At 41.8% G+C, this 21930-nt stretch overlaps 1 protein-coding gene across 1 annotated transcript in view; it reads left to right on the forward strand.

The window, feature by feature from the left end:
- Positions 1-21930, forward strand: part of ANKFN1 (ankyrin repeat and fibronectin type III domain containing 1) — a 490285-nt gene that overhangs the window by 445191 nt on the left and 23164 nt on the right. The window contains exons 15-17 of the mRNA XM_061390028.1: positions 7897-8063; positions 10806-10956; positions 12490-12658. Coding sequence (XP_061246012.1) covers positions 7897-8063; positions 10806-10956; positions 12490-12658 — 487 coding nt within the window. The remainder of the gene's footprint in view (positions 1-7896; positions 8064-10805; positions 10957-12489; positions 12659-21930) is intronic.

The following is a 21930-nucleotide window of genomic DNA, read 5'->3' on the forward strand; positions in this document are numbered from 1 at the left end:
CTTTACAAGATGAAACCTCCATCTGTCAGTACCTATCAAAACACTGTCTTATACAAAACACTGTAGATGTTATGCCCATTACAAACTGTTGATGTTCAGTTGCTTAGTCATGTCCGACTCTTTGCAACCCCATGGACTGCAGGAGGCCAGGCTTTCCTGTCCTTGCTAGACATCAAAAATGAAAAGATAATGTGAAAAAGAAATTCATGTTTATTTATTAAGTATAATAATTCACACATTGATAATAAAGAAGCAGCAGTATGATTGCTTTGTGGTAGCCTAATCAATCCAATGTTGCTGAAGCTGAAACTCCAGTACTTTGGCCACCTCATGCGAAGAGTTGACTCATTGGAAAAGACTCTGATGCCAGGAGAGATTGGGGGCAGGAGGAGAAGGGGACGACAGAGGACAAGATGGCTGGATGGCATCACTGACTCAATGGACTTGAGTCTGAGTGAACTCCGGGAGTTGGTGATGGACAGGGAGGCCTGGTGTGCTGCGCGATTCATGGGGTCACAAACAGTCGGACACGACTGAGCAACTGAACTGAACTGAATCAATCCAATTGTTTCACAGTTGCCTATCCTATTGGAGAAGGCAATGGCACCCCACTCCAGTATTCTTGCCTGGAGAATCCCAGGGACAGGGGAGCCTGGTGGCTGTTGTCTATGGGGTCGCACAGAGTGGGACACGACTGAAGTGACTTAGCAGCAGCAGCCTAGCCTATACGCTATGAATGGTCATGAAATTTTTATGGCATACAGTATTACAGTCACATTCATAATACAATATAGGAAACATTGTTACTTTAAAAAAAATCTAATGTGATGATAGGCTTATAGGCAGTTTCTCCAAATATGAGAGACAAAATATACTATATGGTAATGTAATTCTTTGAAAGCAAAATTCTAAACCAGTAAGAAAGCTAAAACATTACTAATTTTACATTAAATATTCCTCACCTTATGCCTATGTAAGGATAGGCTATCCACTTCAATACAAGTCTTGTACAATACAAATGTATACATTATCCTACACATATATATTTGCATATTTACTGAAATCCATTGATAAGTAGACTCACACAATACAAACTCATGTTGTTTAAGGGTCATCTGTACTTCCATCAGAAAGGCCTCTCTTGGGTGCTGAGTTTCTCTGACCATAATCTTCAGGGATCACTTCAATAACTAGAAACTTCACCGGTGAAGTTTTTTTCTGAAGATTAATCTCTCACGCTTGTACTTTAAAGTTTATAACACTTTGTCACATCTATTTGACCCTCATGAAAACCTAGTGAGGTTGAGTGGGAAAACTGTGTCCAATTCATAAATGAAGCTATGGATTTCAGGGAAGTAACTCACCAAGGTCATACCAGCCAAAAATGAGCCTGTGGGCCTAGGACCCAAGTCTTCTGACTCCTAGCCTGCTGCCCTTCCCATCTGCAAGGATGCTTTACTCACCGTCCCCCTCTTTTTCTCTAGACCCTTTTTAAAACTGTGGTCCTAGAGAAGCTATGATGAAGCTTGCCTGTATCTTCCTCCTATCCCTGCTTTCCTTCTCTTGTTCTCCTTAGGCATTTCCTGCACCTGAAGACACCCAGCATCTTCTTTTTACACCTGAGGTGCTCAGGACCAACTATCTCTTCTGTCCTTTTCTGCTATTTTCCTGAACATTCCTGCTGTGCCTCCTAGGATCACCTATCATAGGGGTTTAACACTACTGAAATCAGCAAGATTAATGGAAATGAGTCAATTGGACTGGGAAAAAGAAACAACTGGGGTCACACAAAAACTTGTTCCTCAGTGTTCAGAGCAGAAGTATTCACAACAGCCAAAGAGTGGATAAAACTAAACGTCCAATAACTGATAAATGGATAAACAAAAGTGGTAATTCATACAATGGAATATTATTCAGCCATAAAATGAATGAAGTACTGATCCATGCTCACGTGGATGAAAGCATTATGCTAAGTTAGAAAAAGCCAGCCACAAAATGCTACACAATTAAATACCCAATGCAGGCAAATCCATAGAGACAGAAAGTAGATGAGTGGTTCCAGAGGCAGAAAGAGGAGGGACTGTGGAATGACAGCTAATTAATGCAAGGACTCTTTCTGGAATGATTAAAATAATCTGGAATTAGATAGTGCTGATGGTTGCACAACTCTGTGACTTTAAAAAACCACTGAATTTCATACTTTAAAAGGGTGAATTTCACAGTATATGAGTTATATCTCAATATAAAAAAGTGGAAGTAATAAAGACTAAGGTTATCTGGAGAGTCCTTGTCTCATCTGAAGAACAGCCCTATTCAGCCGCAGCTAATTGCAGTGGAAGAAAGTGGTCCCAATGTTGAAATCTTTTTCAATTTTTAAAGAGAAGTCAAAAGTCCAGAATTTTGGATTAAATTTCTTTATTTTTTTAAAGTTAGAAAATAATTCAGAAACTTTACATTCTTGGCAGCCTGTATAATCTTGGGCCACCAGCCACCATTTTATGACCTCTGCTAACCCTGGACAATGAAGCTTCCCGGCCTTATCCAACCAAACAAAAGTTAATGGACAAGCAACTAATGTTGCTCCTCTAACAAGCTCTGAGGCTATCTGGTCAATGAAGAGAAGATGAGTAGCCCCTCCTCTGTACCAGCACCACATGTTCTCTCCCCAAGGTCCAGCCCCAGACCCTCACTACGTCTGGGCCTCTCACTTCATATTTAATAAACATTTTTTTCAGCACCAACTATGTGCCAGGAACTCTTCTAGGTGCTATAGAAAAAACAAATGATTAAGTCAAGGTCCTTGCTTTCAAGGAGTTCAGTCAAGGGAGGGAGACAGACATGTAAACAAATCAAGGTAATACAAGGCAGAATTAAACCAGAGCCTGATAGCAGCACAAACAGTGTACTATGAAAACACAGACAAAGTGACTATTAATTCTACCTGGAAATATCAGGGAAGGCTTTGTAGAAGAGGTGACATTTGGCTGAGCCGTGAAGTGTAAGTTCACAAGGTAGAGAAAAAAAGAGAAGGATGGCGGGGGGAGGGCAGTTAGAAAAAAAAGCAGAAGATGAGAGGGAGGGAAGAAGAAAGGAAGACAGAAAAGAAGGGAGGAGGGAAGAAATTAAATAGGTAATTAAATAGAGGGCATGGTTAAAAAAGAAACGAGGGTGGAAGCTGGAAAAGTAGATCCCACCCTCCCTTGCATCCACAATGGAGATTACACAGCCTTCATCACACCAGGCTAAGAAAAATTTACATGTCCCTCTCACAAACCGAAGTACGAGTTCCGTGAAAGGAAGGATCATGTCCTATTGACCTTGATGTCATTGACATCCTAGCATAACGCCTGATACCCAGAAGTAGTAGTGTGTGCTCAGTCGTGTCCGACTCTTTGCCACCCCATGGACTGTAGCCCACCAGGCTCCTCTATCCATGGGATTTTCCAGGCAAGAATACGGGAGTAGGTTGCCATTTTCTTCTCTAGGTACTCAGTGAAAGTTGGCAGAATGAGTGAATTCATGAACCAATAAAGAATCAAAGAAGAGAGATTAGGCTATATATGAGGAAGGGGAAAACAATCCATTTTGGTTGGAGGTAAGAGACTCAAGAGGACTGTAGTGGAAGTAGAGACTAGAAATGGAGATTAGAGGTCAAAGCAGGCAATACATAAACCCACAGGCATCTATCTGACTTGGCTTAGGAGGCCTTTCTGGCTTCCCTGGTGGCTCAGCTGGTAAAGAATCCGCCTGCAAGGTGGGAGAGCTGGGTTCGATCCTTGGGTTGGGAAGATCCCCTGGAGAAGGGAAAGGCTACCCACTCCAGTATTCTGGCCTGGAGAATTCCATGGACTGTATAGTCCATGAGGTCGCAAAGAGTCGGACACGACTGAGCGAGTTGCACTCACTCACTCAGGAGGCCTTTCTAATGTACCTCAGATCATGTGAATAGGACATCTCTTTCTCTTATGCATTTCACAGACTCCGAAAACATTCTGACTAACGAAGGATAAATGACTATGTGAAGGCAGGAAAACATATAGTAGATGCTCAGTAATAGTCATCACAAAATTGAATGGAAGAGTGAATTACTCCATCCCAGAGTGACATTGTTTTTTACGTAACCACAGTATGTTCCCAACTCACTTTCTATTTGTGGTCAGTTCTGACCCCAAGTTTTTTCTTATACTCATACCCATCCTATATTTTTACTCTTGGGTTTGGGTCTTTACAAGCACATTTTCTTATTAAGTTTCAACCCTAATTATGATAGGCTTATTTTTCCAATGCATAGGGTCATTCAGAGCTTTATTACTATTTTCCAGAAAATCAAAACCACACCAAATTTGGGACCCACAAATTTGATACACACATTCTTTATTTGTCTGGGACATCAATAAATATGCTGAACAGACTGGCTCTCAAGACCAGTCTCCACTGCGCATCACTCAATATGTCCTGCTATCGCCATAATATCCCATCACCCACAAATCTTCAACCGTGGTGTTCAGCTTACAGATTATACTGGAGACATCTCCCTGGTCTATGGATTCTGTTCTTTTGCTATTAGAAATTAGAGTTGTCCATACGATTTGCCCATCACAAAACCAGGCTGACGCCTATGTAGTGTCTCAGGGTCTCCTAGTGACTGCAAATTGATTGCTTGATAGCTCACTCTCATTCTTCCCAAAGATCAATAAGTTGGTGGTCTTTAATTACCAGGGTCATTCTGTGTTTCTCCCCTTCCTATTTCAAAGATAGGCATATTTGCCCTTTTCCAGTCTTTAGGGACTTTTCCAGTTCTCAGTTACTTCTCAAAAATGGTCTGTGGCCACATCTTATACACAAAGTACCCCTAGGGTGCATGTCATCAAATTCTGCTGATGTGAGTACTTCCATTTTTCCTTCTCTCATTAATTGTTTCTTTCTCTTTGATTACCTGTTCATGTCTCAGTATTTCACCTTGACTGAACTTCCTCTAGTTAACTATCTGCGATCAGCTCTGAAGAGACAAGATGAAAACATTCAGCCTATCAATCACCTGATATAAGAGGTCCTTCCTTCTTAATCATTCAGTTAAATTTTTCAAGTCTATTTTTTGCCATATATCATAAAAGTTATCTGTTTGCTTTCCGATAATGCTAGGTACGTCCTCCTCCCAATTGTGATCATTCTTATTTTGTCCCTCTTCTGCTTTTCTCATACATTCTGTTTTTTTTTTTTTTACTTTACAATATTGTATTGGTTTTGCCATACATCAACATGCATCCCCCACTAATAGATGGAGAAATATATATGGAATTTAGAACGACATACATTCTGTTTTAAAGATAAGGCCTGATTGCCACATGTGGCATACCTGTTATATGCAGAAATAATACTGGGTACTAAAGAAACTGCAATTAAAAAAAAAAAAAAAAGCCCTGCCATTAATTTAATAACCTAGTTCAACCAAACAACATAAGAAAAATATAAGTTAAATACTCCTTCCTCTGTATGCCTACATTGCCTCTATTATAAGCAGGTTTCAGTATATTGTAATCATTCCTTTACTTACCTGTTTTTCTTAACCTCTTTAAAAGTAGGGATTATATCAGGTTCACCTGAAACCCCAGTGTCTCCTATAGGACCTGAATCTCAGTATGCTTGATAAGGATGTGACAAAGAAGACAATACAAAATGACATATGTTATTCTCACTGCAAGAATAATGGAGTACGTAGCCATTCCCTTCTCCAGGGAATCTTCCCAACCTAGGCACTGAACCCAGGTCTCCTGCACTGCAGGCAGGAGGGCAGCCCATGTTAGATGTTACAAATGGTTCATCTACAGAGGAGGGGTCACTCCTTCATACATTTCTGTTCCATACCGAATTCTATACCATTCTAAATACTTTTTTTTTCCTCTTCTTTTTTGCCTTCCTAGAGGTAGCATTGATTTCCTCTTTTTTTACCCCCTTTGAAAACAGGCTAAACTCTGGCATATAGGAATCCTTCTCTTAGAATAAGTTTCCTGAGTCATCATGCCTATTTTATTTCACCACCACACTGCTCAAATGTATACAAAGTCTTACCTACTGATGGAGGGGGAAAGGGAGCATCTATATCACCAAATGCTTATTATCTGAATCCCTGCAGTCGTGTAGAGAAGCAAAAGTCACAACCTTAGTAAGCTGGCACTTCTTCTGCCCCAACTTCATTCGGTCTCTGCTGCCTACGGAACAGTGTGATGGGACGATTGGCAATTCAAGGCAAATTCAGCGCAAATCTATTACAAGGTAAACTTTAAAATCTTGTAAAAGTTACAAAATTTTGTGAAGCTGATGAAGACAAGGAGACCTAATCAAATAACATGCATCAGTTCAGTTCAGTTCAGTCGCTCAGTTGTGTCCGACTCTTTGCGACCCCGTGAATTGCAGCATGCCAGGCCTCCCTGTCCATCACCAACTCCCGGAGTTCACTCAAACTCACGTCCATCGAGTCTGTGATACCATCCAGCCATCTCATCCTCTGTCATCCCCTTCTCCTCCTGCCCCCAATCCCTCCCAGCATCAGAGACTTTTCCAAGGAGTCAACTCTTCCCATGAGGTGGCCAAAGTACTGGAGTTTCAGCTTTAGCATCATTCCTTCAAAGAAATCCCAGGGCTGATCTCCTTCAGAATGGACTGGTTGGATCTCCTTGCAGTCCAAGGGACTCTCAAGAGTCTTCTCCAACACCACACTTCAAAAGCATCAATTCTTCGGTGCTCAGCTTTCTTCACAGTCCAACTCTCACATCCATACATGACCACAGGAAAAACCACAGCCTTGACTAGATGGACCTTTGTTGGCAAAGTAATGTCTCTGCTTTTGAATATGCTATCTAGGTTGGTCATAACTTTCCTCCCAAGGAGTAAGTGTCTTTTAATTTCATGGCTACAATCACCATCTGCAGAGATTTTGGAGCCCCCAAAAAATAAAATCTGACACTGTTTCCACTGTTTCCCCATCTATTTCTCATGAAGTGATGGGACCAGATGCCATGATCTTCATTTTCTGAATGTTGAGCTTTAAGCCAACTTTTTCACTCTCCTCTTTCACTTTCATCAACAGGCTTTTTAGGCCCTCTTCACTATCTGCCATAAGGGTCACTGACAACTGAGAATCTAGCAGAGGCAGGCCAGTTAACAACTGAAGTACACACAAGGAACAAGGATCATGTAAGAGACTGACTTGAAGATCAGTTTTTTATGCCAGAGGGGAAAAAAATATATGGAGCCTTCAAATCCTTTTGCAAAAATTTTCCTGTTCATGATCACAGTGTGAAAGTCAAATATTAGGAAGTGCATTCCAGCTATCATATAATTTAGGAGTGACCAATTATAACTCAAGTGTTAATAAGATATATTGCTATTACTTGTTTCATTTTTCAAGATAATCAGTCAAATTCTCCTTTTTTCCTACTTACTATAAAACTTTGACCCTTTTCCTGACACCAATTGTCCTGAAATAATGAGGCTTTTCTATACTGCTTTATCAGTTTTTACACTTACAGTTATGCCCCAGCTAAACAATAAACACTCCAAGGATAGAAATTATGAATTCTATTTTTCTTTAGTACCTTCTTCTACCACCACCAGCCCATTCCAAATCACAACTCACACATCTACTTGTGGAGCAGAAATCTGAGGAAAATAAGCATGCAGAAAATATTACTGACTGCCTACCTGACTTGGAGGCTAATTCTCCTGAAGATTAAGATGGCTGTACCCACAATACATTCTCAACAGTCATGATAGTGATATCCAAGTTTTCTAACTAATCACTTAGCCAGAGCTCCTTTAACTCATGACACAGTGTACCTAAGAAACAAAAAGAGATTATCTTTTAATGTATTTTTTGTTTTATTTTTCATCCTACAGGATATTCTTTCCTATCACAAAAGGAGTCATCAGCGTCTCTCTCCTGGATTATATCTGGGTTACCTAAAGCTGTGTAGCTCTGTGGACCAGATCAAAGTTCTTGTTACCCAAAAGCTGCCTAACATTCTCTGTCATGTGAAGATCCGTGAAAACTATAACATTTCCAAGTAAGCTATAAGTTTGGGTTTTTCTTGTGATGAAACAATGGTTGAAGGGATGGGTTTGATGTGCCAGAAGGAATCTGAAATGTGACTGCGGGTGAAGTCTTTATGATGAGACGCCTTCAGGGGCCAGCACACTGGGGCAAAGGCATCGCTTGGTTTTAACATTAGGGTAAGCCCGTCAGGCTATAGTTCATGGAATTCTGTCCATGGAATTCTCCAGGCAAGAAGACTGGAGAGGGTTGCCACAGCCTTCTCCTGGGGATCTTCCCAACCCAGGGATCAGAGCCAGGTCTCCCACATTACCGTTAAAGGCATAGCTCGGTTTTAACATTAGGATAAGCAGTGCACCCATTTAAACAGGATGCTCTCCTTTCACTTTCCTCTCTGCAGCCACTGACATTCAGGTTAGTGAACAGATGCCCTTTTCTTTCAACACTTCTATTTCCAAAATCTTTTCTCCATAACCTAAAAAGTCATATTTTTAAAAAATCACTTGTGTGAACGGGTTCTAGGAGAGTAACTGATTTCCCCCTAATCTTAAAGGACCCTCCCTACTCTCATTCTTCCCACTCCTAATCCCCTGACCTAAGGACTCCGTATGTTTCCTATGCTCTACATGGTTCTCTAGGGAAGAAAAGACATAACAAGGCCTGAGTTTCTGAAAACTTCTCTATGGTTTGGCATTATGGTGAATTGCCCTGTTAACTTTGGAAAAGCTACCCAATCTTGGTAATCTGACCCAGCTTTACAACTAGCCCTCTAGTAGCCCTCTGAAAGTCTACTAAAATGAACTGAATTGTGCTCAACACGCAAAGACTAGATAAGAAAAGAAAAAGAACTTGGAAAAGGCTTTGTCAGGCTTCGGTGACAATTGAGATCATCCTAATTGCACCTACAAATTTCCTTAACCAAAGGAGACTCTAATTTGATCATTTAAAATCTGGTCCCTAAAGTGCGAAGGACTTATTAACTGTAGTGTCTCACAGTATATACTAAATATTCCTTGCTGACAGTGAAGGCGATGAGGATGACACATGAGGTCTTTAGAGCACTCGCCAGCTGCCATATTCTCCTTTCCCTTATCACACACACCCAGACTTTAAGTCTGCCATCTGGTGGCCACTTCTACAATCAGCAGTAGTTATCTCCGGCCTTCCCAAGAGGCTCGTTTGTGGGTGGATTCTGCAACGGTTACTTTCATCCATTTTCTAGATTTGTGTCTTCAAGGTTTAGATTCTATCTTTTAGTGGTTGTACCAACTAATTTCCATGTGCCAAGGATCCAAGTTTCATTTCTACAAAAGATTCCAGTAGCCTTCACTGTGCCAGTTCCATCGCCCTCATCCTTAAAGGCTAAACTGATTAGTTAGTGGTAGATGTTTAATGGTAATCCTCCTGGTAATTTATTTTCTAATTTGATTACAGATACTATTTTAGCAATGTGGTCCTTTAGATTTTGTGCATACTTATGCTAGTCAGAATCCTTCATCTAGTTTGGTATCAGTGATGGAAGAAAAGATACAGTTCCCAAGCAGGTTCTCAAAGATTTCAGTTATTTGTGAAGCCAACAGTATGCCCAGATTGAAGTGGGATTTAATTTTCATTTTTTTTTCCCTCTTATGGAGACAAAGGGTATATTTTTCCATAGTCTTTTCCAGTGTGGGAATTGAAATGAAACTGATATCATGAAAACAGAAACTTTTCTAAGAGGGGAGCTGGTTAAAAGAGCGTGTATTCTGATGCAAAGCTTATGTCACAATCAATTTCATTTTCTGGCTCATAGCTTGGAGCCCCAGTGACTATAACCCACCAGGGAGAGCCCTCAGAGGATTTTCACGAGGGTGGAAAACACGTTAGCACCTCCTCTCTTTCCATCCCAGAACAACAGGGCTTTCCTTTCCTCCCTAGCCTGCTCCCGAGAGCACATTGCTTCTCCTTGCCGTCAGGAGCAAATAGGCCAAATGAATCTGTTTAGAGACTTGTGCTAAAACACCTTACAGAAGTAGTGCTGCCCAAGAGGTATTTCCCTTGATCTTTTCAAGATCCTTTCGAAGAGCAGCTTTTGGGGAACAAATTGGATGTGCTTTCCCCCCACCTCCCCTCTTTCCCCTTCCTTTTTGCAGAACATTTGAAAAAGTTCATTGGGAAGGATGGTAGAGCGTGCAGAATAAAGACACAGATGACTGGTTTGAAAAGAGGACAAGATCAGGGATGTGTGGCCCCTGGTTCCTTTTATTGGAATTGCCTGGTGTTCCTGTTTGTGATTCTCCTCAAGCTTTTGGGAAGGGAAGGAAACCAAAATAGTGCCCACGATTACAACAGGCCAGGGTTGAAATGTGCCGTGTGGTTCCTTGCCTGAGTTGGATCAGAGTCCTGCGGTTACCCAACTGCTGAATTAACCAGCAGATGCCCCTGTGGTAGAATGTAGGGTCTTCGAATTTACAGGGGATCTTCAGGGAAAGAAAACTTATTTCAAAATATTTCAAAGCTCCAATCTCAAAAACTGATTCATTACAAATCAGACCTGCTGTTCTGAGGTATATGTGGTTTGATAGGTGAAATAAACTTGAAAAGAACTCATTTTAAGCTCTCTTTGGGTGGCAAAAAGTTCAAATTTCATGAACTGCATCAAGTTTTAACCACCAAAAATTGGTCATTCAGGTTCTGGACATATACCCTGAAAATGTTCTGAGCTGTGTTCTGAACTTTTGTTGCATTTCTAATTTTAACTTGACTCAACATACAGAGAGGAGTGGGAACGGGTCCAAAAGCTTTCTGGCTCTGAATCTATGGAAAGTGTGGATCATACTTCTGACTGCCCCATGCAATTGTTCTTCTACGAGCTCCAGATGGCAGTGAAAGCTCTCCTTAAGCAGATCAATATACCTCTATATCAGGTACTAGTCTTTACCATTATTTTTATTTTCTTTTTATGACTCATGGAAACTGCATTATGGTGTAAAACTCGAGAGGTGAAAAATTACACGTATATACATTTTGTTCATTGATTTACATGTCGCTTTGCACATACATGCACATTTTCAGTCTGATGCCTACACGTGGACACTGAGTACACTTCTGTGCCTTTACTCTAGCTCTTCCATGCTGACGTCTTCCAAAGTTCCCAGACCCCACTTTATTGTGGTCTGGTCAAACAAGGAAAAATTGGCTAACCCACCCTGAAAGACATCGACTTTTAGCTTCAGGAGAGCATGAAGCAAGGGAAGTAAATAAATAAGTGTATAGTTAGATTTGCAAATGATTTCCTTAAGAACAGAAGATTACTGGTAATATAAATCTAGAGCAGTGGCCAAAGTTGTTCCATGCTATCTTTCCACAAACAGAAAATTTGCTGTCAAAATTACTTTCTTGTCTAAGTCCAAATGTGCAAATCTTACCTCCACTAATAAGCAACTTTTAAAAAAAGAAACCATTGGCTTAGAAGACAAGAGTGAAGGTTTACTAGGCTCTGTTTAGTGAGCTAATATCATGTAGCATTAGATTCTCTTGTTTTTGATCTGCATGTACCATCTCTCTGCACTCAATACACACACATACTATTCCTACACACACAAGTAAAATAAGCCAAGTTTAGCCTGCAAACAGGGAGACGGTAACAGGAGTGACTGGCTCTCTTTAAATAACAGAGAGACAACCTGAATTGGCCTCTGACCCAAGGAGACAAGAGGATAGATGAAAGACTCCAAGAGTGTTCTTCCGTTAAGGCACTGCTCTGATTACAAGTCAATGTTGCAAAGCTAGTCCAAAACAGCTAACGTTGAAAAAGGATAAATTGCACAAGATGCCATAAAGACACTAGGGGAGTTAACTGGATTGTTCCAGGGGTGGCCATATACTCAGGAGGAGGGAAAAAAATGCCAGCTCAACTTCTGACAGTAGATACCATTAAAGGGTTTCTTGGGCTTAGCAGGTCTGAAGCAGCTCATATTTCATTGGTGACTCTTGGGCTACGCATACATTGGGAGCAGGCTGCCCAACTGCCTAAGAGTACATACAACATTTTTTTTTTTTTTTTTGGTACTTGTAAAATTTTCTCAGCCCTTGGCCAGAAACTACATTTTCCCCCCTTAACCAGCTTAAATTGAAACTAGTGGATTTTTAATTCAATCCATTTTTGTTGCTTCATGTAATTATATTCATCATTTTGAAAAGCCCACAGAACGCAATCATTTTCTGCTTTTATAAGAAGCATAAATGTTGTTTTCAGAGTTTATGTGGAACATTACTGCCTTAAATCTTGATTTTATATAGCATTATTAAATGGACTGAACCCTAATATTTATGTTGTATAAAAATTCCAAGCTTAAAGTCATGTAATTTTGTTAGATGTTTTATGCCAGTTTGGTGTTGTTTATGTAAGTGCCATGTTGTAATTCTCCTATTTTTCCTCCGCGCGTGTCCCTCTGCAGGCAAGGAACTTCCGCCTCTACACACAGGAGGTGTTGGAAATGGGTCACAATGTCTCCTTTCTTCTCCTGCTCCCTGCCTCAGACGACGTCTGTACAGCCCCAGGACAGAATAATCCTTACACCCCACACTCAGGGTTTCTTAACCTCCCTCTTCAGATGTTTGAACTTGGTATAGTAGCTTGTTTCACCTAGAAATATTAACCCAGCCTCCTTATAATAAAATCACAAAGTTATATCTGTTCCCCCTTGTCCCAGTGGAGGGTCAATAAATCACATGATGGCTTTGGCAACAACCCTTCCTAGAACTGTGTACAAGTCTGAGAGAAAGCAAAGCTCCAAGACTATGTGCCTGAGCAATAATTACTGAAACTTAGCTAAGGCCCAATGGAGAGGAGGGACTTCTAAACAGAAAGTTCAGTTATCAGGCTGCAGTTCTTGCCTCCCCCTTGCTTTCCTAAAGCATAAATATAAGAACTGATGTTTTCATGAAAAGCACTGCCCCTTCTCTTTCTTTTTTTCCTCTCTCCCCCTCTTCCTGCCCCCTCTTTCCTCCAACTGGGAAAAAAAAAACTGAAATTAAAATGTAAAGCGTGTGTCAATTTAAAGCAGAAAAAGGTCTGTAACTTTAAGTAGTGCTAACGTATTAAATAGACTCTAAATTTCTAACAGACCATTGGAGAAATTGACAGGGTCTCCCAGGATGCAATATTGTGATTATAATGTGGGATTCTCAATGGTAGAAGATCTCATCCTGACTTTCAAAAATGGGTAGCCTGGGCCCCGGGTTCTCTATTTTTACAGAGACCCCTGCTGCCCACTGAAAATGTGAATAGGGAGGCTTTGTCTCCTCCCCATGCTTCATCTTGTAACAGGCCAATAAGAGGCAATTAACAAGAGTTCCGTCAGTTCAAATGGACTGTAGGATTTGTGGGAGTGGGAGTGAATGGGTGGGTGAAAGGAAGGCAGTCTCTCTTTGGATTGCTCCCCAGCTACCAGATTTAGAAAGAGACAAGGCAACTGCCTGATGTTTCATTTTGAGACCTGGGCATCTGGATTTGAATTTGTCTCGAGGATAAAGGGTTGAAGTCTCCCAGTTTCCCTTGCTCCAAGGAGTTTACATGCTCAAAAGCTGATGAACAGCAATTGTTACTTTCCAGAGGAGGGAAAGTTGTTAAGAGAAGCCTGAATCGGACTTGCAGACGGAGACTCGAGGGTACTGGGTCCCCTACTGTGTGGCACTGGCAATCAGTTAGCTTTCCTGTACCTTTTCTGTGCCACATGACTGATAATATTGGTCATACCACTCCCAAGATGCCTGGATGTGAATGTGACCATTTAATGAGTTCCCCATTAGTGAACATTTTTAGTCTATGATGTAACTGCACTGCTGTTACAAAACATCGTTTGAGTCAAAGTATCTCAGTTCAGGTCCACACATACACATCAGGGGTCTACTGTGGAGATTAAGAGAGGAGTTAAGACAACGACTCTGCCCTCAAGGGGCTTTTTAGTACAGTGGTAGGAGTGAAATAAAAATACAAATTAAATTTTAAAATACATATAATGTGCTTAAATCTTAAGTATTAAGTGATACTGAAAAAAAAGAAAGGAAAGCACGTTTTCTTAAAGAAGGTATCAGAAAGCCACCTTGGAGAGAGGATATTTGTTGTAGGTGTTAAAGAATGGACTGGATGCTAAGAACAAGGATAATGAAATCTTTTTTGTCAAAGGGAGCAGAATGAGCAAAGACATAATAGAAGAACTCAGAAAGAATCAGAAAAAGAACACGTGGTCCAGTTGAGCTAGATCTGGGAAAGGACTTGAGGCAACAGTAGCCATAAACCTGTGAGGACAAGCTGCAGCCATATTGGGCAGTATTTTAAGAATCAGGCTGAGGAATATATTTAAGATGAACTGAAAGCAGGATTGGGGAGATAATTCAGAGGTTATAATAATATTTTGATGTCACAGCAGAAACAAATACAAAGGAAGCAAGTGTAGATGTGAGAAGCATGGGAAGCAACCGACAAGACTGGGCAGCTGTTTGAATGAGGACAGTCAGAGCTCCAAGACATCTAAGCACCCCCGTGGTTTTCAGTTTCAAAGACCCTGAGGATATTGCTACCATTACCAGAAATAATGAAATCAGAAAAGAAAATGCTGTGGGGAAGAATATGATGCTCTTAGCTCTAAATATCTTGAGCTCAGTGGTAAAGAATCCACCTGCCAAAGCAGGAGATGGAGTTTTGATCTCTGGGTTGGGAAGATTTCCCCTGGAGTAGGAAACGGACATGTGCTTCAGTATTCTTGCCTGGAAAGTTCAATGGGCACAGATAGGAGCCTGGCGGGCTATAGTTGCTGGGGTCCCAAAGAGTCAGCCATGACTGAGCATGCACACACCTCGAGTCTGCAGGTGTTAATTCAACATCCAAGCGGACATATGCAACTGGCAGTAGAAATGCAGGAGACAGAGTTGGTTACTAAACACAGGAATTTGGCTGGACTCTACTGATAACAGATGAAGCCATGAAAGTGAGTGATTTCCCATGGGTAGATAAATGACAGAGAAAAGAACTAAAGAAAACCCTTTACTGGAGAGTGAACTGAGAGCCCATTCTATGTAAAAAGGCCACACTGTTCCGTGATTACAGACAAATAATACATGAGGCTCATTTCCCGATGTTTCAGTGGCCTGGGTGGGAACAATCAATGGTTTAGTATCAATCATGATAGTACACGACTCCCAAGACCCTGGAAAACCAAGCCCTGCAAGCATCCTATCTTTCTTCCTGGGAGGCTCCCACACTATTCTTGGGCAACCACTTTATCCTACCGCCTTTACTCTCCATTCTACAATTTCCTCTCTTCACTCATTTCTTCATTAATTCATTTATAAGTATTTATTAAGTAACCCACTATGTGCCCCTCTTCCCAAGTGGCTAAGTGGTAAAGAATCCTGCTGCCAGTGCAGGAGACGAGGGTTCAATCCGTGAGTCAGGAAAATCCCCTGGAGAAGGAAATGGCAACCCACTCCAGTATTCTTGCCTGGGGAAATCCCATGGACGGAGGAGACTAGCAGGCTATAGTCCATGGGGTCACAAAAGAGTCAGACACAACTTAGCGACTAAAACTTAGCAACTAAGTATGTGCCAGGCTTTCTTCCAGGTATTGAAAAATCAATGAACAAACTCCTCATGGAGCTAATAATATTCCAGTGGGGGAGACAAATAGTAAACCAATCAACAAACATTAATATTGGAAATGTCAGACAGTAGCGAGAGCTGGAAACAAAAATAAATCAGGATAAAAGACTAGACTGAAGGGACAGGAACTGCACTTTTGTATAAGATGATGAGAAAAGGCCTCTCTGAAGAAGACAATCTGAGCAGAGACGAGAGATTTCCATGAAATGAAAATCGCAAGCGCAAAGGCGTTAACAGTAACAGTGTGCTTGGCTGAGACATCAGTATAGATGGAATGTAGGCAAGCAAGAGCAACAAAGAGAGGAAATGATATCAGGTCAGCATCAGAAGATCATTCATGGCTTCATAGATCATAATAAGGACTTTGGACTTTATTTTAAGTGTGTTGGAAATCCAATGGAGATTTTCGAGTAGCATGACTTTTTAATATAAGCTTTAGTATAAGTAACTTTTAATACAAGCTCTGCAGAATACAGTAGTCCCATAGGGCGTTCCTTCCTAGGATTCCCGATGGGGGAGAGAGACGGTCCTACAGGAGGATGCTGTGAGACTCTATGAGCAGGGTTGAGCTGGTGCAAAGTGGTACAATCATAGACCCACTGCCCCCCACAGCTTGAGGGCTGATATCCCCAACCCTTTGGAGAGGAAGAGGATAGCACTCCTCTGCAGTTATAAAGCATGTGTCTGGGGGACAACAAGGCTCACTATTCATGCTGCCCCAGAAATAAAAGGAAAAGCCCTTAGAAACTGTCCTGAGATGTGGCCTCTTGGGGATTTGCCTATACTGAGGAGGTCACCCTGCCCTGACCTCATGGGCAGTCACAGCTGACTGTAGGCCTATGAAGAGGAAAGCTGACTTATCGATTTCATTGACTCTATGACTTTGACTGCCTCGATGAGCAAGATTAAGAAACTGGGAAATTTTTTAAAGCCAGTTTGAAGCCTCGTATGCATTTTATACTTCAGTGTTCGGCTACATGCTTCATTCAACAAACATTTACTGAGTTTCCACTATATGCCAGTACTATGCTAGGGCTGGATACACAGACATTAATAGGACACAGTCTGCCCACTGGAAACCTAGAACCCAGTGGGGGATATTATCTATACCAACAGTCCCAATCCAATGAAAATTCTTCTGTGAGAGGTCAGTTGCTGAATTTCAGAGGAAAAACACCTAATCCTTTCTTACAGAGATAAGATCTAAGACAGACTTTGAAGTATAAGTAAACATTCAGGAAAAAAATAAAGGTAGACCAGGAAAGGAAAATCATTGTAAGCAGAAGGAATAGCTTGCACAAAGGTTTGGAGACCTAGGAAAAACGCATCTCACTTAAGTACACTCTGAGTAGCTCACTGTGACAGATGCTTCAAGCATCTGAGCAAGTGTGACGGGAGACAAAACTAAAATTGAAAAAAGGAACAATCACGAAGGGCTAAGCCAGTTAGACTTTATTCTATAAGCAATAAGGAGTCATTAAAATTTTTTAAGGAAAAGAATAATATGGTCTTACTGGGTTTTAACCACTCTGTGGATTGCAGGGCAACGAGAAAAGGGCTGGGCCTGGAGGCAATGAGACAGTTAAGAGACCGGCCCAGGTGGGCATTGATAAGAACTCAGATGGAGACTGCCACAGCAGGGGGACAGAAGAGAAGGCAGGGGCAAGAGGAATTTAGAAGTTAAAATCAATAGGACTTTGTGATTGATTCAATGTGGTTGAAGAGAAAGATGGAGGAGCCACGGAGTCTGAATAGGGTGCTGAAATGGATAACGCTGCCATCTACCAAAACAGGAAATAAGAGGGGAGGAACAGGTTTGGGGGAAGGGAGAGATGATGAGTTAGTTCAGTTTGACAAATGATGAGTTTTGTTTGAGGTGCCTGTGGGATATCCAGGCATTGAGCCTAATGGAATCCAGGCCACAAGCTTATAAGTAATGGCACAGTCCCAACCCTCATTCCTAATGCCCATTTTTCATGATTTAGGATACCATTCCTGAATTCCAACTGTCAACTCGTTCACTACCAGGAATCTTTAGAGAGGCATCTTATGCCCAGGTTCTTTCTGATACCTTGGCAGAGAACCACAGAACTAAACTGACCTTAAGAGGTAATCTTACTGGTTCCTTAGCTTCCAGACTAGGCTACATGGCCCAGACTGATGGGACTCTATTGAGTAAGAGACCTTTAGGAAGAATATTCTAACCTCAATCCTGTTCTAATATTCAAACTACTAAATGCCCCATTCTTCCCAGGGAGATGGGGAAAGGATGTGAACAAAAATTCACTTTGCATCTGATATGTGCCACATGCTGTCTAGGCACTTTATTATTATGTTGTTTTATCCTGCTGATGCTGCTGCGTCGATTCAGTCGTGTCCGACTCTGTGCGACCCCACAGATGGCAGCCCACCAGGCTCCTCTGTCCCTGGGATTCTCCAGGCAAGAATATTGGAGTGGGTTGCCATTTCTTTCTCCAGTTGTTTTATCCTAGGTAGACATTATTATCCTCGTCTTAGCTATAAAAAAAAAAAAAAGAAAAAAACCTGAGGCTCCCTGGGGTTATATGCCTATTATGAAGGTAATAAGTGGTAGAAGTGTAATTCAAATCCAGTTTTGTCTTATACCTAAGCCTGAGTACTTTCTGCCCTACAGTACCCCTAATCTGACTTCCAGCGTCGGTGCTGATGGCATTTTAGTCTGTCACTATCTTATAAAGAAAAAAGACAGAGAAAATACCACAGAAAATTAGTCTTCCTTTGTAAATTACTAACAAATCATGCGGTCTGGGATAATGCATTTTTGTATCCTTATACCATTTTGACTGCAAAATGCATGTGATTCACATTAGGAAAAAAATTAGAAGCTTCCAGTCTATCCTCCCCTTCTCAGTGATGGCTACCAAATGTATCATTGCTAAACCACAAAAGACCATGTTAAAGTCACATTTGTTAAAGTGACATTAAAGGCTCCGGATGAAAACCACTAGAGTGGGAAAGTGAAGCACCGTCCTTATCGTTGGAAGGTCCTCGGCGCTCACTGTGGCGGGTGGCGCGGCCGTGTGGGAGCTGGGAGACCACCCACTGATCCGAGGCTCTGACCACAAAGAGACGCAGCGAGAGGGAGCTGTGGACACCCTGGCGTTCTAGAATTCAGATGGGACTTATAGCATTTCCTCTAAAGAAATTCTTCAGGGCCTCTATCTTCCAGTCATATTTTAGAAAGAAGGGGAAAAAGATGATTTTTTTTTTTTTTTTGCAACTTGGTTTGGAAAGGCAGACTGTGAGACACTTCACTCTTCAGCCAAGAGAGGACATCTGTCAAGCGCAAACAGGATATAATTCCTCCTTGAAAGGCATGAAGACACATTCAGGGAGCTACAAGGGTCAAGAGTAAGCTGAAAAGTAACCCTGACTCTTTCCTGTAGAGCAGCCAGTAAATATCAGACTTGAAATATACCTTTTGAAAGAGGAAAACCAAACGCATCTTGAGGAGAGAGAATAGAGGGGGAAAGGAGACTTTAGAATAAAGGTCTGCTCTCTTTAGATCATGGCATACATTTTGTTGTTCATTCAGGCAATAAACTTTGAGAAGTTGGCTTCCCTGGTGGCTCACATCATAGAATCTGCCTGCAGTGCAAGAGACCCAGGTTTGATCCCTGGGTCAGAAAGATCCCCTGGAGAAGGGAATGGCAACCCACTCCAGTATTCTTTTTTTTTTTTTTTTTTTAAACTTTACATAATTGTATTAGTTTTGCCAAATATCAAAATGAATCCATCACAGGTATACATGTGCTCCCCATCCTGAACCCTCCTCTCTCCTCCCTCCCCATACCATCCCTCTGGGTTGTCCCAGTGCACTAGCCCCAAGCATCCAGTATCGTGCATTGAACCTGGACTGGCATCTCATTTCATACATGATACTTTACATGTTTCAATGCCACTCCACTCCAGTATTCTTGCCTGGAAAATCCCATGGACAAAGGAGCCTGGCAGGCTACAGCCCATGGGATTACAAAGAATCAGACACAACTGAGCAACTAACACTTGACTTGAGAAGTTACAGTGTTCCAGGTTTTGAGGAAATAAAAATTAACAGGAGATATGGTTTTTGCCCTCAAAGAAATCAGTCAAGTAAACACATTATTACAATAAAGCAGGATAAATGTCCCGGTGTATTTAAAAACAAGTGATCTAGGGCCACAAAAGACAGAAACTAATTCTGCCTGGAGTGGAAGAGGTACCAGTTAAGATTTCACTGAGGAGAAGATATTTAACCTGAATGTTCAAGTATGAGGAGAAGCTGACATGAAGGTATTGGTAGAGAAAGTACTGGAGGAGAAGGAAATGGCATGTTCACAAACACGGAAGTACGAAAGGACCTGTAGTTGGCTCAGCTTGACCAGAGCATAGGGTCAATGCAGGCAGAGGGTGGAAGGCATGACAGAAGATATGACTGAAGATATATTAAAATCCTAGATCTCAAGGAGCTTGCTTTACTGTGATGTTTGGATTGTATCCTGAGTCAAGAAGGTGTTCTATGCTGCTGCTGCAGCTGCTAAGTCACTTCAGTCGTGTCCGACTCTGTGAGACCCCATAGACGGCAGCCCACCAGGCTCGCCGTCCCTGGGATTCTCCAGGCAAGAACACTGGAGTGGGTTGCCATTTCCTTCTCCAATGCATGAAAGTGAAAAGTGAAAGTGAAGTTGCTCAGTCGGGTCCGACCCTCAGCAACCCCATGGACTGCAGCCTACCAGGCTCCTCCATCCATGGGATTTTCCAGGCAAGAGTACTGGAGTGGGGTGCCATTGCCTTCCAGGTGTATAATCAAGGGAAAGCATGAAATGTAGATCATTTGGGAAGAGCTCAATAATCTGCATTTACTGAGATCAGTTCTTCTGAGTGTTAGACAAGGAAGTGTTAGAGCAAAGGAAGTAGAAGGAGGGATCTAATACAAGAGAGAAAGGAAAAAAAAAAAAAAACAAAACCAAAACTACCCCAAATCAGAAACCACTCCTTGAAACAGTGCCCAGCTGGACTAAGGATGGGCCACTGGAGCCGTCACTCCATTCTTCTCTACCCCTTCAATACAGGGAGATCCAACAGAGAAGGTCACCCTTACCCTCACCTGAGTTTCATCCTGAGGGAAAATCAAGCAAGGAAGCAGGCAGTGGTAAGATGGGAATTGTAGGGTACACAAAATCTCTCAATGTGCAGAGAAGTAGGGCTTCCTCAGTGAGGTGTGGAGATGACCAGATGCCCCGTTTTGAGGTAGTGTGGTTTTAGCTTCCCAAAATGGGCAGCTCTAGGTCTCCGGAATCAATAGCAAAGAGGCCTGAGGGCAGTAATTAAATGTTCTTCCTAGAATTCCTCACCAAAGAAGCCAGAATAAAAATGCTTCCACAGATCTGGTGAGTTATTACAGCCCTATTTCTGAAGCCTGAAGCACACCGATACAGGTCAGAGGTACAGAGAGTGAGTGAGGTTCCTGGGAAGTGACTCTCCAAACTCAGCAATGCCAGGAAGAGTCTGGTACTACACAAGTCTGAATCCGAATGCTTGCCTCATCTTACTGGACTCTGAAGTTATGGCATGTGAGCAGAGCCGATCAGAGAAGAATGAAAAATCTGACCACCTCAGGCTGCCTGCGTCAGGCTGAGACCCACCCCTCTCTCCCTTCTGCACAGCAGAGATGAAGGTTAGGCTGTCTCCACTGGCCTCTAGCCCACTATCTTTTAAAAGGAGAAGGGGAAAACATAAATGGTCTGCAGCGCACTAGCTCCATCATCTTTCCAGAGGAGTTGAGGAGTTGAGAGGCAGAAGAGGAATCAAAACTCATCATACTAGGTCCTTAGGAAGTTTTCCAGCCAGACAAAACACAAAACACACCCTGATAAAAACATGTCTTTTATCTTCTGGGACTTCTGGCCTTGGAAAGGAGCATGCAAGATACACACTAGAAATCAGACATGGTAATCAAAACTGGGTTTCAGATGGATATTTGCCTCTTTATTTTTCTCTCTTTAAATCGATAAGCAAACTTATTTTCCCAGTAGTAGCCCAACTTTAGGGGCTGAACATAAACTGCAGCTTTAGCCAACTCCACTTCCCCATACCCTACCAGGACTCGGTAAACCTTAAAAGGGAATACTGTCTGACTAAAGCCAGACAACTGGCCCCTTAAGAGCACATTTATAATTTATTTATGGCCTAATATTTTCCAATGATAGGATTAATAAAT

The sequence above is a fragment of the Bos javanicus genome, chromosome 19 (genome assembly GCF_032452875.1).
Source record: "Bos javanicus breed banteng chromosome 19, ARS-OSU_banteng_1.0, whole genome shotgun sequence".
Lineage (NCBI taxonomy): Eukaryota > Metazoa > Chordata > Mammalia > Artiodactyla > Bovidae > Bos > Bos javanicus.